The 17281-nt window shown below is 51.1% G+C and overlaps 1 protein-coding gene across 2 annotated transcripts in view; it reads left to right on the plus strand.

The window, feature by feature from the left end:
• LOC129853018 (PDZ domain-containing protein 2-like) overlaps positions 1-17281 on the plus strand; it is a 185953-nt gene that overhangs the window by 23486 nt on the left and 145186 nt on the right. For both annotated transcript variants that reach the window (XM_055918648.1, XM_055918649.1), the window contains exon 2: positions 13267-14256. In XM_055918648.1, coding sequence (XP_055774623.1) covers positions 14110-14256 — 147 coding nt within the window. In that variant the 5' untranslated portion in view covers positions 13267-14109. The remainder of the gene's footprint in view (positions 1-13266; positions 14257-17281) is intronic.

A 17281-nucleotide genomic window follows, 5' to 3' on the forward strand; every position in this document is an offset into this window, starting at 1 on the left:
AGGGGCTCAGCTCTACTGTCAACCAGGTCCTATAGGGGCTCAGCTCTACTGTCAACCAGGTCCTATAGGGGCTCAGCTCTACTGTCAACCAGGTCCTATAGGGGCTCAGCTCTACTGTCAACCAGGTCCTATAGGGGCTCAGCTCTACTTTCAACCAGGTCCTATAGGGGCTCAGCTCTACTGTCAACCAGGTCCTATAGGGGCTCAGCTCTACTTTCAACCAGGTCCTATAGGGGCTCAGCTCTACTGTCAACCAGGTCCTATAGGGGCTCAGCTCTACTTTCAACCAGGTCCTATAGGGGCTCAGCTCTACTTTCAACCAGGTCCTATAGGGGCTCAGCTCTACTTTCAACCAGGTCCTATAGGGGCTCAGCTCTACTGTCAACCAGGTCCTATAGGGGCTCAGCTCTACTTTCAACCAGGTCCTATAGGGGCTCAGCTCTACTGTCAACCAGGTCCTATAGGGGCTCAGCTCTACTTTCAACCAGGTCCTATAGGGGCTCAGCTCTACTGTCAACCATCTCCTATAGGGGCTCAGCTCTACTTTCAACCAGGTCCTATAGGGGCTCAGCGCTAATGTCAACCATCTCCTATAGGGGCTCAGCTCTACTGTCAACCAGGTCCTATAGGGGCTCAGCTCTACTGTCAACCAGGTCCTATAGGGGCTCAGCGCTACTGTCAACCATCTCCTATAGGGGCTCAGCTCTACTGTCAACCAGGTCCTATAGGGGCTCAGCTCTACTGTCAACCAGGTCCTATAGGGGCTCAGCTCTACTGTCAACCAGGTCCTATAGGGGCTCAGCTCTGCTGTCAACCAGGTCCTATAGGGGCTCAGCTCTGCTGTCAACCAGGTCCTATAGGGGCTCAGCTCTACTGTCAACCAGGTCCTATAGGGGCTCAGCTCTACTGTCAACCAGGTCCTATAGGGGCTCAGCTCTACTGTCAACCAGGTCCTATAGGGGCTCAGCTCTACTGTCAACCAGGTCCTATAGGGGCTCAGCTCTACTGTCAACCAGGTCCTATAGGGGCTCAGCTCTACTGTCAACCAGGTCCTATAGGGGCTCAGCTCTACTGTCAACCAGGTCCTATAGGGGCTCAGCTCTACTGTCAACCAGGTCCTATAGGGGCTCAGCTCTACTGTCAACCAGGTCCTATAGGGGCTCAGCTCTACTGTCAACCAGGTCCTATAGGGGCTCAGCTCTACTGTCAACCAGGTCCTATAGGGGCTCAGCTCTACTGTCAACCAGGTCCTATAGGGGCTCAGCTCTACTGTCAACCAGGTCCTATAGGGGCTCAGCTCTACTGTCAACCAGGTCCTATAGGGGCTCAGCTCTACTGTCAACCATCTCCTATAGGGGCTCATTTCTACTGTCAACCAGGTCCTATAGGGGCTCAGCTCTACTGTCAACCAGGTCCTATAGGGGCTCAGCTCTACTGTCACCAAGGTCCTATAGGGGCTCAGCTCTACTGTCAACCATCTCCTATAGGGGCTCAGCTCTACTGTCAACCATCTCCTATAGGGGCTCAGCTCTACTGTCAACCAGGTCCTATAGGGGCTCAGCTCTACTGTCAACCAGGTCCTATAGGGGCTCAGCTCTACTGTCAACCAGGTCCTATAGGGGCTCAGCTCTACTTTCAACCAGGTCCTATAGGGGCTCAGCTCTACTGTCAACCATCTCCTATAGGGGCTCAGCTCTACTGTCAACCATCTCCTATAGGGGCTCAGCTCTACTGTCAACCATCTCCTATAGGGGCTCAGCTCTACTTTCAACCATCTCCTATAGGGGCTCAGCTCTACTTTCAACCAGGTCCTATAGGGGCTCAGCTCTACTGTCAACCAGGTCCTATAGGGGCTCAGCACTACTGTCAACCAGGTCCTATAGGGGCTCAGCACTACTGTCAACCAGGTCCTATAGGGGCTCAGCTCTACTTTCAACCAGGTCCTATAGGGGCTCAGCTCTACTGTCAACCAGGTCCTATAGGGGCTCAGCTCTACTGTCAACCAGGTCCTATAGGGGCTCAGCTCTACTTTCAACCAGGTCCTATAGGGGCTCAGCGCTACTGTCAACCATCTCCTATAGGGGCTCAGCTCTACTTTCAACCATCTCCTATAGGGGCTCAGCTCTACTTTCAACCAGGTCCTATAGGGGCTCAGCTCTACTGTCAACCAGGTCCTATAGGGGCTCAGCTCTACTGTCAACCAGGTCCTATAGGGGCTCAGCTCTACTGTCAACCAGGTCCTATAGGGGCTCAGCTCTACTTTCGACCAGGTCCTATAGGGGCTCAGCTCTACTTTCGACCAGGTCCTATAGGGGCTCAGCTCTACTGTCGACCAGGTCCTATAGGGGCTCAGCTCTACTTTCGACCAGGTCCTATAGGGGCTCAGCTCTACTGTCAAACAGGTCCTATAGGGGCTCAGCTCTACTGTCAACCAGGTCCTATAGGGGCTCAGCTCTACTTTCAACCAGGTCCTATAGGGGCTCAGCGCTACTGTCAACCATCTCCTATAGGGGCTCAGCTCTACTTTCAACCATCTCCTATAGGGGCTCAGCTCTACTTTCAACTAGGTCCTATAGGGGCTCAGCTCTACTGTCAACCAGGTCCTATAGGGGCTCAGCTCTACTTTCAACCAGGTCCTATAGGGGCTCAGCTCTACTTTCAACCAGGTCCTATAGGGGCTCAGCTCTACTGTCAACCAGGTCCTATAGGGGCTCAGCTCTACTGTCAACCATCTCCTATAGGGGCTCATTTCTACTGTCAACCAGGTCCTATAGGGGCTCAGCTCTACTGTCAACCAGGTCCTATAGGGGCTCAGCTCTACTGTCACCAAGGTCCTATAGGGGCTCAGCTCTACTGTCAACCATCTCCTATAGGGGCTCAGCTCTACTGTCAACCATCTCCTATAGGGGCTCAGCTCTACTGTCAACCAGGTCCTATAGGGGCTCAGCTCTACTGTCAACCAGGTCCTATAGGGGCTCAGCTCTACTGTCAACCAGGTCCTATAGGGGCTCAGCTCTACTTTCAACCAGGTCCTATAGGGGCTCAGCTCTACTGTCAACCATCTCCTATAGGGGCTCAGCTCTACTGTCAACCATCTCCTATAGGGGCTCAGCTCTACTGTCAACCATCTCCTATAGGGGCTCAGCTCTACTTTCAACCATCTCCTATAGGGGCTCAGCTCTACTTTCAACCAGGTCCTATAGGGGCTCAGCTCTACTGTCAACCAGGTCCTATAGGGGCTCAGCACTACTGTCAACCAGGTCCTATAGGGGCTCAGCACTACTGTCAACCAGGTCCTATAGGGGCTCAGCTCTACTTTCAACCAGGTCCTATAGGGGCTCAGCTCTACTGTCAACCAGGTCCTATAGGGGCTCAGCTCTACTGTCAACCAGGTCCTATAGGGGCTCAGCTCTACTTTCAACCAGGTCCTATAGGGGCTCAGCGCTACTGTCAACCATCTCCTATAGGGGCTCAGCTCTACTTTCAACCATCTCCTATAGGGGCTCAGCTCTACTTTCAACCAGGTCCTATAGGGGCTCAGCTCTACTGTCAACCAGGTCCTATAGGGGCTCAGCTCTACTGTCAACCAGGTCCTATAGGGGCTCAGCTCTACTGTCAACCAGGTCCTATAGGGGCTCAGCTCTACTTTCGACCAGGTCCTATAGGGGCTCAGCTCTACTTTCGACCAGGTCCTATAGGGGCTCAGCTCTACTGTCGACCAGGTCCTATAGGGGCTCAGCTCTACTTTCGACCAGGTCCTATAGGGGCTCAGCTCTACTGTCAAACAGGTCCTATAGGGGCTCAGCTCTACTGTCAACCAGGTCCTATAGGGGCTCAGCTCTACTTTCAACCAGGTCCTATAGGGGCTCAGCGCTACTGTCAACCATCTCCTATAGGGGCTCAGCTCTACTTTCAACCATCTCCTATAGGGGCTCAGCTCTACTTTCAACTAGGTCCTATAGGGGCTCAGCTCTACTGTCAACCAGGTCCTATAGGGGCTCAGCTCTACTTTCAACCAGGTCCTATAGGGGCTCAGCTCTACTTTCAACCAGGTCCTATAGGGGCTCAGCTCTACTTTCAACCAGGTCCTATAGGGGCTCAGCTCTACTTTCAACCAGGTCCTATAGGGTCTCAGCTCTACATTCAACCAGGTCCTATAGGGGTTCAGCTCTACTGTCAACCAGGTCCTATAGGGGCTCAGCTCTACTGTCAACCAGGTCCTATAGGGGCTCAGCTCTACTGTCAACCAGGTCCTATAGGGGCTCAGCTCTACTGTCAACCAGGTCCTATAGGGGCTCAGCTCTACTGTCAACCAGGTCCTATAGGGACTCAGCTCTACTTTCAACCAGGTCCTATAGGGGCTCAGCTCTACTGTCAACCAGGTCCTATAGGGACTCAGCTCTACTTTCAACCAGGTCCTATAGGGGCTCAGCTCTACTGTCAACCAGGTCCTATAGGGGCTCAGCTCTACTGTCAACCAGGTCCTATAGGGGCTCAGCTCTACTGTCAACCAGGTCCTATAGGGGCTCAGCTCTACTGTCAACCAGGTCCTATAGGGGCTCAGCTCTACTGTCAACCAGGTCCTATAGGGGCTCAGCTCTACTTTCAACCAGGTCCTATAGGGGCTCAGCTCTACTGTCAACCAGGTCCTATAGAGGCTCAGCTCTACTGTCAACCAGGTCCTATAGGGGATCAGCTCTACTTTCAACCAGGTCCTATAGGGGCTCAGCTCTACTGTCAACCAGGTCCTATAGAGGCTCAGCTCTACTGTCAACCAGGTCCTATAGGGGCTCAGCTCTACTGTCAACCAGGTCCTATAGGGGCTCAGCTCTACTTTCAACCAGGTCCTATAGGGGCTCAGCTCTACTTTCAACCAGGTCCTATAGGGGCTCAGCTCTACTTTCAACCAGGTCCTATAGGGGCTCAGCTCTACTGTCAACCAGGTCCTATAGGGGCTCAGCTCTATTGTCAACCAGGTCCTATAGGGGCTCAGCTCTACTGTCAACCAGGTCCTTAAGGGGCTCAGCTCTACTGTCAACCAGGTCCTATAGGGGCTCAGCTCTACTGTCAACCAGGTCCTATAGGGGCTCAGCTCTACTGTCAACCAGGTCCTATAAGGACTCAGCTCTACTTTCAACCAGGTCCTATAGGGGCTCAGCTCTACTTTCAACCAGGTCCTATAGGGGCTCAGCTCTACTGTCAACCAGGTCCTATAGGGGCTCAGCTCTACTTTCAACCAGGTCCTATAGGGGCTCAGCTCTACTGTCAACCAGGTCCTATAGGGGCTCAGCTCTACTGTCAACCAGGTCCTATAGGGGCTCAGCTCTACTGTCAACCAGGTCCTATAGGGGCTCAGCTCTACTGTCAACCAGGTCCTATAGGGGCTCAGCTCTACTGTCAACCAGGTCCTATAGGGGCTCAGCTCTACTGTCAACCAGGTCCTATAGGGGCTCAGCTCTACTTTCAACCAGGTCCTATAGGGGCTCAGCTCTACATTCAACTCTACATTCAGGACCAAGGTAGGACACTATACAGTGAATATTTTTCCATTTGAGATGCAGTGGAGAGGGCAGTGGCTCTGGAATGGGGCCAGACAGTCCAGCCCTGTTGTGGCATGTAGTATTTAAAGCTCTCCTCTCGTCTCCTTCGCTCTGCTCCCTTCTTGGTGTTTGGTCTTGTGGTCCTGCAGACTATGTTTAGAGCCCTTCTTAACATAGTGGTCCAGAAAACCCCTGTGATGCCCTGAGCTGGGTGCCTGTTTAGAGTGGAGGCCTGCACTGTTGGCTGTGGTTACTCTAACCACACACACACACACACACACACACACACACACACGTATTCTGATTTCTCCCCTGCACGTAACAAACCCCCCGTTACAAACCCCCCGTTACAAACCCCCCGTTACAAACCCCCCGTAACAACCCCCCCCCCGTAACAACCCCCCCCCGTTACAAACCCCCCGTAACAACCCCCACCCCGTAACAACCCCCCCGTAACAACCCCCCCGTTACAAACCCCCCGTCACAAGCCCCCCATAACAACCACCGTAACAACCCCCCCGTAACAAACCCAAGCACACAATACAGCTTGTCTAGCCGATGACATTGAGGATGAGGAAACTCAACAAAGACCTAAATGTCTCAAACAGAGATGTTTATAAGCCGTGACTGGATGAATCTGGCAGAGAGCCAGATAGTAAAACCTTTTAGAAAGCCCTGGCACAGATCAAACAGACTGTGAATATATATTTTCTTTAGGGGAACAACCCCCGACCACCCAGCCAGTGTGATGAAGGGTAAGGCTATGACTTGCTGAGGTGCTTTTCTCTTTTGGTCGCATTCCATATCGGATCGAGTGTCGTCCGTCCTTTTGTAACAGTCTACAGCTTGTCCTGTGTTAGAGGTCTTGTCACGGGTTGTCGTCGTCTGAAGAGGAAGAATCAGACCAAAGCGCAGCGTGGTAAGTGTTCATGACTTTTATTGAACTGAACACTGGAACAAAATAACAAAGTGAAATAAACGAAAACGAAACAGTCCTGTCAGGGGCAGAAAACACTAAACAGAAAATAACTACCCACAAAACACAGGTGGGAAAAGGCTACCTAAGTATGGTTCCCAATCAGAGACAACGATAGACAGCTGTCCCTGATTGAGAACCATACCCGGCCAAAACATAGAAATAGAAAACATAGAAAAAGGGAACATAGAATGCCCATCCCAAATCACACCCTGACCAAACCAAAATAGAGACGTAAACAGCTGTCTAAGGTCAGGGCGTGACGGGTCTCTGCAGACCCTTTTGGAGAGCAGTATGTCAAAGAGCCATTTCAGTAGAAGGAAATTCACTCCATACAGGGTCTAATATCACTGAGAGAAACGGGGTCTGATATCGCCGAGAGAAACGGGGTCTGATATCGCCAAGAGAAACGGGGTCTGATATCGCCGAGAGAAACGGGGTCTGATATCGCCGAGAGGAACGGGGTCTGATATCGCCGAGAGGAACGGGGTCTAATATCGCCGAGAGGAACGGGGTCTAATATCGCCGAGAGGAACGGGGTCTGATATCGCCGAGAGGAACGGGGTCTAATATCGCCGAGAGGAACGGGGTCTGATATCGCCGAGAGGAACGGGGTCTAATATCGCCGAGAGGAACGGGGTATAATATCGCCGAGAGGAACGGGGTCTGATATCGCCGAGAGGAACGGGGTCTAATATCGCCGAGAGGAACGGGGTCTGATATCGCCGAGAGGAACGGGGTCTAATATCGCCGAGAGGAACGGGGTCTAATATCGCCGAGAGGAACGGGGTCTAATATCGCCGAGAGGAACGGGGTATAATATCGCCGAGAGGAACGGGGTCTGATATCGCCGAGAGGAACGGGGTCTAATATCGCCGAGAGGAACGGGGTCTAATATCGCCGAGAGGAACGGGGTCTAATATCGCCGAGAGGAACGGGGTCTAATATCGCCGAGAGGAACGGGGTCTAATATCGCCGAGAGGAACGGGGTCTGATATCGCCGAGAGGAACGGGGTCTGATATCGCCGAGAGGAACGGGGTCTAATATCGCCGAGAGGAACGGGGTCTAATATCGCCGAGAGGAACGGGGTCTAATATCGCCGAGAGGAACGGGGTCTAATATCGCCGAGAGGAGCGGGGTCTAATATCGCCGAGAGGAACGGGGTCTAATATTTTCTTTGGAGTATATTATCCCCACAGTGCCTTCATGTACCTTGACTACTGCCATATAGCAGGGTCCTCCATTTGAGCCAGTTCTACTGACTGACTTGGAATTACGGCAATGGGAAGAGACGCTGTGCAGATGGAACCTGGGGGCAATGGGAAGAGACGCTGTGCAGATGGAACCTGGGGCAATGGGAAGAGATGCTGTACATATGGAACCTGGGGGCAATGGGAAGAGACGCTGTGCAGATGGAACCTGGGGGCAATGGGAAGAGATGCTGTACATATGGAACCTGGGGCAATGGGAAGAGACGCTGTGCAGATGGAACCTGGGGCAATGGGAAGAGACGCTGTACAGATGGAACCTGGGGGCAATGGGAAGAGACGCTGTGCAGATGGAACCTGGGGGCAATGGGAAGAGACGCTGTACAGATGGAACCTGGGGGCAATGGGAAGAGACCCTGTACAGATGGAACCTGGGGGCAATGGGAAGAGACGCTGTACAGATGGAACCTGGGGGCAATGGGAAGAGACGCTGTGCAGATGGAACCTGGGGGCAATGGGAAGAGACGCTGTACAGATGGACCCTGGGGCAATGGGAAGAGACGCTGTGCAGATGGAACCTGGGGCAATGGGAAGAGACGCTGTACAGATGGACCCTGGGGCAATGGGAAGAGACGCTGTGCAGATGGACCCTGGGGGCAATGGGAAGAGACGCTGTGCAGATGGACCCTGGGGGCAATGGGATGAGACGCTGTACAGATGGAACCTGGGGCAATGGGATGAGACGCTGTACAGATGGAACCTGGGGCAATGGGAAGAGACGCTGTGCAGATGGAACCTGGGGCAATGGGAAGAGACGCTGTGCAGATGGAACCTGGGGCAATGGGAAGAGACGCTGTACAGATGGAACCTGGGGCAATGGGAAGAGACGCTGTGCAGATGGACCCTGGGGGCAATGGGAAGAGACGCTGTACAGATGGAACCTGGGGGCAATGGGATGAGACGCTGTACAGATGGAACCTGGGGCAATGGGAAGAGACGCTGTACAGATGGACCCTGGGGCAATGGGATGAGACGCTGTGCAGATGGAACCTGGGGGCAATGGGAAGAGACGCTGTACAGATGGAACCTGGGGCAATGGGATGAGATGCTGTACATATGGAACCTGGGGCAATGGGAAGAGACCCTGTACAGATGGAACCTGGGGGCAATGGGAAGAGACGCTGTACAGATGGAACCTGGGGCAATGGGAAGAGACGCTGTACAGATGGAACCTGGGGCAATGGGAAGAGACGCTGTACAGATGGAACCTGGGGGCAATGGGATGAGACGCTGTACAGATGGAACCTGGGGCAATGGGAAGAGACGCTGTGCAGATGGAACCTGGGGCAATGGGATGAGATGCTGTACATATGGAACCTGGGGCAATGGGAAGAGACGCTGTACAGATGGAACCTGGGGGCAATGGGAAGAGACGCTGTGCAGATGGAACCTGGGGCAATGGGAAGAGACCCTGTACAGATGGAACCTGGGGCAATGGGAAGAGACGCTGTACAGATGGAACCTGGGGCAATGGGAAGAGACGCTGTACAGATGGAACCTGGGGCAATGGGAAGAGACGCTGTACAGATGGAACCTGGGGCAATGGGAAGAGACGCTGTACAGATGGAACCTGGGGCAATGGGAAGAGACGCTGTGCAGATGGACCCTGGGGGCAATGGGAAGAGACGCTGTACAGATGGAACCTGGGGGCAATGGGAAGAGACGCTGTACAGATGGAACCTGGGGGCAATGGGAAGAGACGCTGTACAGATGGAACCTGGGGGCAATGGGATGAGACACTGTACAGATGGAACCTGGGGGCAATGGGAAGAGACGCTGTACAGATGGAACCTGGGGCAATGGGATGAGATGCTCAACTTCAACAGAAGAGACACCCGTCCCCGACAGAAGAGACACCCGTCCCCGACAGAAGAGACACCCGTCCCCGACAGAAGAGACACCCGTCCCCGACAGAAGAGACACCCGTCCCCGACAGAAGAGACACCCGTCCCCGACAGAAGAGACACCCGTCCCCGACTTAACAGACACATGCTCTGAGAGGGAGGAGCTTAGGATATCTTGTCTCCATGCAGGATAATACCCAACAGCTATTATGGAATTTGCATTTGTGTGTGTTTTCCCCCTCCCTATGTGGGTCACTACCAGCATTATCACACCAGCATTATCAATGGTAGCAACACACACACAGGATTATGTATGTGACCCGTGTGAAAATGGGTTTTTGTTTGTGTGTTAGTGACAGTGTGTGTGTTAGTGACAGTGTGTGTATGTTAGTGATGTGAAAAAGTATATTTTGAATATTGTTGATACTGAATGTTATCAGATCTTCGACCAAAACCTGATATTAGATAAATGGAACCTGAGTTTACAAATAACAGAAAATGCAATACTTATTTAATTAATTTAATAAACAAAGTTTTACACTCAATAACTGGTTGTGCCACCTGGCTGTGCCACCCTGGCTGTGCCACCCTGGTTGTGCCACCTTGGTTGTGCCACCCTGGTTGTGCCACCTTGGTTGTGCCACCCTGGTTGTGCCACCCTGGTTGTGCCATCCTGGTTGTGCCATCCTGGTTGTGCCACCCTGGTTGTGCCACCCTGGTTGTGCCACCCTGGTTGTGCCATCCTGGTTGTGCCATCCTGGTTGTGCCACCCTGGTTGTGCCACCTTGGTTGTGCCACCTTGGTTGTGCCACCTTGGTTGTGCCATCCTGGTTGTGCCACCCTGGTTGTGCCACCTTGGTTGTGCCACCTTGGTTGTGCCACCCTGGTTGTGCCATCCTGGTTGTGCCACCTTGGTTGTGCCACCTTGGTTGTGCCACCTTGGTTGTGCCATCCTGGTTGTGCCATCCTGGTTGTGCCACCTTGGTTGTGCCACCTTGGTTGTGCCACCTTGGTTGTGCCACCCTGGTTGTGCCACCCTGGTTGTGCCACCCTGGTTGTGCCACCTTGGTTGTGCCACCTTGGTTGTGCCACCTTGGTTGTGCCACCCTGGTTGTGCCACCCTGGTTGTGCCACCTTGGTTGTGCCACCTTGGTTGTGCCACCCTGGTTGTGCCACCTTGGTTGTGCCACCCTGGTTGTGCCACCTTGGTTGTGCCACCCTGGTTGTGCCACCCTGGTTGTGCCACCTTGGTTGTGCCACCCTGGTTGTGCCACCTTGGTTGTGCCACCTTGGTTGTGCCACCTTGGTTGTGCCACCTTGGTTGTGCCACCTTGGTTGCGACACCCTGGTGTGACACCTTTAGCTGCAACGACTGCAACCAAACGCTTCCTGTAGTTGTTGATCAGTTTCTCACATCGCTGTGGAGGAATTTTGGCCCACTCTTCCATGCAGAACTGCTGTAACCCAGTGACACATTGGTGGGTTTGACCCGTTTCAGCTGCTGCCACAACACCTCAACAGGGTTTAGGTCTGGACTTTGACAAGGCCGTTTCAAAACATTATATTAGTTGCCTTTTTAGCCATTCTGATGTAGAAGTGCTTGTGTGTTTTGGATCATTGTCTTGCTGCGTCACCCAGCAGGGCTTCAACTGCAGCTCACAGACGGATGAGCCTGATATTCTCCTGTAGAATTCTCTGATCCAGAGCAGAATTCATGGTTCCTTCTATTAAGGCAAGTCGTCCAGGTCCTGAGGCAGCAAAACATCCTCAAACCATCACGCCACTATGCTGGACCGTTGGTATGAGGTTGTTATCGTGGAATACAGTGTTTGGTTATCAACCAGACATAATGGGACCCATGTTGTCCAAAAAGTAGACTCAAGTTTGGATGATGGTCGACTCCTGGAAGAATGTTCTATGGCCAAAAGGGGGAACTTTTAGGACGACATGGGTTTGGTTGAAAACCTAACACTGCATTACTGCCGTGGGGGTGTTACAGAAGGAAATACAGAGGGAGGAGAGGAGGGAGGAGAGGAGGGAGGAGAAGAGGACATGAGGTCAGAGAGGAGGAGGACATGAGGTCAGAGAGGAGGAGGACATGAGGTCAGAGAGGAGGAGGACATGAGGTCAGAGAGGAGGAGGACATGAGGTCAGAGAGGAGGAGGACATGAGGTCAGAGAGGAGGAGGTCAGAGAGGAGGAGGTCAGAGAGGAGGAGGTCAGAGAGGAGGAGGTCAGAGAGGAGGAGGTCAGAGAGGAGGAGGTCAGAGAGGAGGAGGTCAGAGAGGAGGAGGTCAGAGAGGAGGAGGTCAGAGAGGAGGAGGTCAGAGAGGAGGAGGTCAGAGAGGAGGAGGTCAGGAGGTCAGAGAGGAGGAGGTCAGGAGGTCAGAGAGGAGGAGGTCAGAGAGGAGGAGGTCAGAGAGGAGGAGGTCAGAGAGGAGGAGGTCAGAGAGGAGGAGGTCAGAGAGGAGGAGGTCAGAGAGGAGGAGGTCAGAGAGGAGGAGGTCAGAGAGGAGGAGGACAGGAGGTCAGAGAGGAGGAGGTCAGAGAGGAGGAGGACAGGAGGTCAGAGAGGAGGAGGTCAGAGAGGAGGAGGTCAGAGAGGAGGAGGTCAGAGAGGAGGAGGTCAGAGAGGAGGAGGTCAGGAGGTCAGAGAGGAGGAGGTCAGGAGGTCAGAGAGGAGGAGGTCAGGAGGTCAGAGAGGAGGAGGTCAGAGAGGAGGAGGTCAGAGAGGAGGAGGACAGGAGGTCAGAGAGGAGGAGGATATGAGGTCAGAGAAGAGGAGGAGGTCAGAGAGGAGGAGGACAGGAGGTCAGAGAGGAGGAGGTCACTAATCCTGTGCCACTGTCATTTCAGAGGCTGGGTGGGCTTTGTTGTTGGGTCACTGTCTGGCACATCACACTACCACCACCATGATTCACCGTTGTCTGGGACACTGACCCACCATAGACAGTATATGGAAATGAAATGAAACATTGTCTAAATATCCATGTGTCTGTTGAGAGAAAGAGTCCTTCCTGGTGTCTGTCTCTCAGCATCCGTCCGTCCGTCCGTCTGTTGACACTGAATAAAATAGATACACTACCATTCAAAGGTTTGGACACACCTACTCATTCCAGGGTTTTTCTTTATTTTTTTTTACTATTTTCTACATTGTAGAATAATAGTGAAGAAATCAACACTATGAAATAACACATATGGAATCATGTAGTAACCAAAAAAGTGTTAAACGAAAAAGAAAAAAAATGTACATTTGAGATTCTTCAAAGTAGTCACCCATTGCCTTGATGACAGACCAGGGCCCAATGGACTGTATAGTACACTACTTTAGACCAGGGCCCATGGACTGTATAGTACACTACTTTAGACCAGGGCCCATGGACTGTATAGTACACTACTTTAGACCAGGGCCCATGGACTGTATAGTACACTACTTTAGACCAGGGCCCATGGACTGTATAGTACACTACTTTAGACCAGGGCCCATGGACTGTATAGTACACTACTTTAGACCAGGGCCCATGGACTGTATAGTACACTACTTTAGACCAGGGCCCATGGACTGTATAATGAATAGGATGCCATTTGGCATGTACACTATAACTTCTCTGATGTAGACTTTTCTACTTTATTTTTAGGTGAATGGGGCGTGAGCCTGACGCTCCCCAGTACCCGGGTGGTGATGTGAGCATGGACACCCACACCTTTCTCCCTCGTCAGTCTCAATTATGGGATATTTCCACCCTGCCTGGTCCCGGAACCCTGCCAGCCAAGCGGATAATGGCTCTCCACTCTCTCCAGTTACCCGTTAGAGTGTAAGGAACCGACACCCCGACAGCTCTGCTTTGTTCCTGGGTGGTGACATCATGGCCGTGGGGGTTGCCGATGGGAACTGCGGCAGACTCACACACACACTTTTCAGATCTCTCTGATGTCCAGGGGCTTTCGCTTCAACGCGTTGTTCTAACACACTGCTAGAGAGATGAGGCAGCCTCAAGTCCACTAAACTTCCTGTGTTCCTAGTCTGTCTGTCGACTCTGATAGGCTGACGTCAGACCCAGCTCTACTCCCTCTCCCACGTACAGTGCCTCTAGAGCAGTGGCGTTCAACTCTGACCCCTACGAGGTCCGGATCCTGCTGGTTCTCTGTTCTACCTGATCATGAATTACACCCGCCTGGTGTTCCAGGTCTAAATCAGTCCCTGATTAGAGGGGAATCACCCGCCTGGTGTTCCAGGTCTAAATCAGTCCCTGATTAGAGGGGAATCACCCGCCTGGTGTTCCAGGTCTAAATCAGTCCCTGATTAGAGGGGAATCACTCGCCTGGTGTTCCAGGTCTAAATCAGTCCCTGATTAGAGAGGGAACAATGAAAAAAAATCAGTGGAACTGTGTTTGAGGTCCAGAGTTGAATGTGAGGGCTCTATAGGAGCCTATCAACACAGGATGCAGTGGGGCTCTGGTCTGGTCCAGCCCCAGCCACGATGCCCATCACCCAGGAGAACGCCCTGAGCCACCTCCCTCTGTTGGAGGACTGGCTCCTGGGTGCGCAGACCAGGGACCAGGACAACTATGGAGACTCAGATCAGCAGTCCGCCACCAGCAGAGACCCGGACCAAGACTCTTACCAGGTTTGTCATAAACGTGTATTGATTATGTATTGTATTATACCTGGATCCAGTAGTATAGTATACTAGTCCATCTGTAAATAGCCCACCCAATCTACCTACCTCATCCCCATATTGTTTTTATTGACTTTGCTGCTCTTTTGCACACCAGTATCACTAAATCAAATCAAATTTCTTACATCAGCTGATATCTCAAAGTGCTGCATAGAAACCCAGCCTAAATCCCCAAACAGCAAGCAATGCAGGTGTAGAAGCACGGTGGCTAGGAAAAACTCTCTAGAAAGGCCAGAACCTAGGAAGAAACCTAGAGAGGAACCAGGCAATGAGGGGTGGCCAGTCCTCTTCTGGCTGTGCCGGGTGGAGATTATAACAGAACATGGCCAAGATGTTCAAATGTTCATAAATGACCAGCATGGTCAAATAATAATAATCACAGTAGTTGTCGAGGGTGCAACAGGTCAGAACGTCAGGTCAGAACGTCAGTTGGCTTTTCATAGCCTATCATTGAGTTTCTCTACCGCTCCTGCTGTCTCTAGAGAGGTCTGGGACAGGTAGCATGTCCGGTGAACAGGTCAGGGTTCCATAGCCGCAGGCAGAACAGTTGAAACTGGAGTAGCAGCACGGCCAGGTGGACTGGGGACAGCAAGGAGTCATCATGCCAGGTTGTCCGGAGGCATGGTCCTAGGGCTCAGGTCCTCCGAGAGAGAGAAAGAAAGAAAGAGAGAATTAGAGAGAGCATACTGAAATTCACACAGGACACCGGATAAGACAGGAGAAGTACTCCAGATATAACAGACTGACCCTAGCCCCCCGACACATAAACTACTGCAGCATAAATACTGGAGGCTGAGACAGGAGGGGTCAGGAGACACTGTGGCCCCATCCGATGATACCCCCGGACAGGGCCAAACAGGCAGGATATAACCCCACTCACTTTGCCAAAGCACAGCCCCCACACCACTAGAGGGATTTCTTCAACCACCAACTTACCATCCTTAGACAAGGCCGAGTATAGCCCACAAAGATCTCCGCCACAGCACAACCCAAGGGGGGGCGCCAACCCAGACAGGAAGAGCACGTCAGTGACTCCAGCCCTTGCCTTAACAGGAAGCCAGTGTAGGGAGGCTAGCACTGGAGTAATATGATCAAATTTTGGGGTTCTAGTCAGGATTCTAGCAGCCGTATTTAGCACTAACTGAAGTTTATTTAGTGCTTTATCCGGGTAGCCGGAAAGTAGAGCATTGCAGTAGTCTAACCTAGAAGTAACAAAAGCATGGATTAATTTTTCTGCATAATTTTTGCAATGTTACATAGATGGAAAAAAGCTGTCCTTGAAACAGTCTTGATATGTTGGTCAAAAGAGAGATCAGGGTCCAGAGTAACGCCGAGGTCCTTCACAGTTTTATTTGAGACGACTTTACAACCATCAAGATTAATTGTCAGATTCAACAGAAGATCTCTTTGTTTCTTGGAACCTAGAACAAGCATCTCTGTTTTGTTCGAGTTTAAAAGTAGAAAGTTTTCAGCCATCCACTTCCTTATGTCTTATACACAGGCTTCTAGCGAGGGCAATTTTGGGGCTTCACCATGTTTCATTGAAATGTACAGCTGTGTGTCATCCGCATAGCAGTGAAAGTTAACATGATGTTTTCGAATGACATCTCCAAGAGGTAAAATATATAGTGAAAACAATAGTGGTCTTAAAACTGAACCTTGAGGAACACCGACATTTACAGTTGATTTGTCGGAGGACAAACCATTCACAGAGACAAACTAAACCAGGCCAGAACTTGTCCGTGTAGACCAATTTGGGTTTCCAATCTCTCCAAAAGAATTTGGTGATCGATGGTATCAAAAGCAGCAATAAGGTCTAGGAGCACGAGGACAGATGCAGAGCCTCGGTATGACGCCATTAAAAGGTAATTTACCACCTTCACAAGTGCAGTCTCAGTGCTATGATGGGGTCTAAATCCAGACTGAAGCATTTCGTATACATTGTTTATCTTCAGGAAGGCAGTGAGTTTCTGCACAACAGCTTTTTCATTTTTTTTTGAGAGGAACGGGAGATTCGATATAGGCCGATAGATTTTTATATTTTCTGGGTCAAGGTTTGGCTTTTTCAAGAGAGGCTTTATTACTGCCACTTTTAGTGAGTTTGGTACACATCCGGTGGATAGAGAGCTGTTTATTATGTTCAACATAGGAGGGCCAAGCACAGGAAGCAGCTCCTTCAGTAGTTTAGTTGGAATAGGGTCCAGTATGCAGCTTGAAGGTTGAGAGGCCATGATTATTTTCATCATTGTGTCAAGAGATATAGTACTAAAACACTTGAGTGTCTCCCTTGATCCTAGGTCCTGGCAGAGTTGTGCAGACTCAAGACAACTGAGCTTTGGAGGAATACGCAGATTTAAAGAGGAGTCCGTAATTTGCTTTCTAATGATCATGATCTTTTCCTCAAAGAAGTTCATGAATGTATTACTGCTGAAGTGAAAGCCATCCTCTCTTGGGGAATGCTGCTTTTTAGTTAGCTTTGCAACAGTATCAAAGAGAAATTTCGGATTGTTCTTATTTTCCTCAATTAAGTAAAAATAGGATGATCGAGCAGCAGTGAGGGCTCTTCGATACTGCACGGTACTGTCTTTCCAACCTAGTCGGAAGAGTCCAGTTTGGTGTAGCGCCATTTCCGTTCCAATTTTCTGGAAGCTTGCTTCAGAGCTCGGGTATTTTCTGTATACCAAGGAGCTAGTTTCTTATGACAAATGTTTTTAGTTTTTAGGGGTGCGACTGCATCAAGGGGATTGCGCAAGGTTAAATTGAGTTCCTCAGTTAGGTGGTTAACTTCTTTGGGCTGCAATCCCAATAGCACAATATGACAACAGCCACTTCAAGTGCAGGGCGCGAAATTCAAAATATATTTTTTAGAAATATTTAACTTTCACACATTAACAAGTCCAATACAGCATATGAAAGATAAACATCTTGTGAATCCAGCCAACATGTCCGATTTTTAAAATGTTTTACAGCGAAA

The sequence above is a fragment of the Salvelinus fontinalis genome, chromosome 4, assembly GCF_029448725.1.
Source record: "Salvelinus fontinalis isolate EN_2023a chromosome 4, ASM2944872v1, whole genome shotgun sequence".
Classification (NCBI taxonomy): domain Eukaryota; kingdom Metazoa; phylum Chordata; class Actinopteri; order Salmoniformes; family Salmonidae; genus Salvelinus; species Salvelinus fontinalis.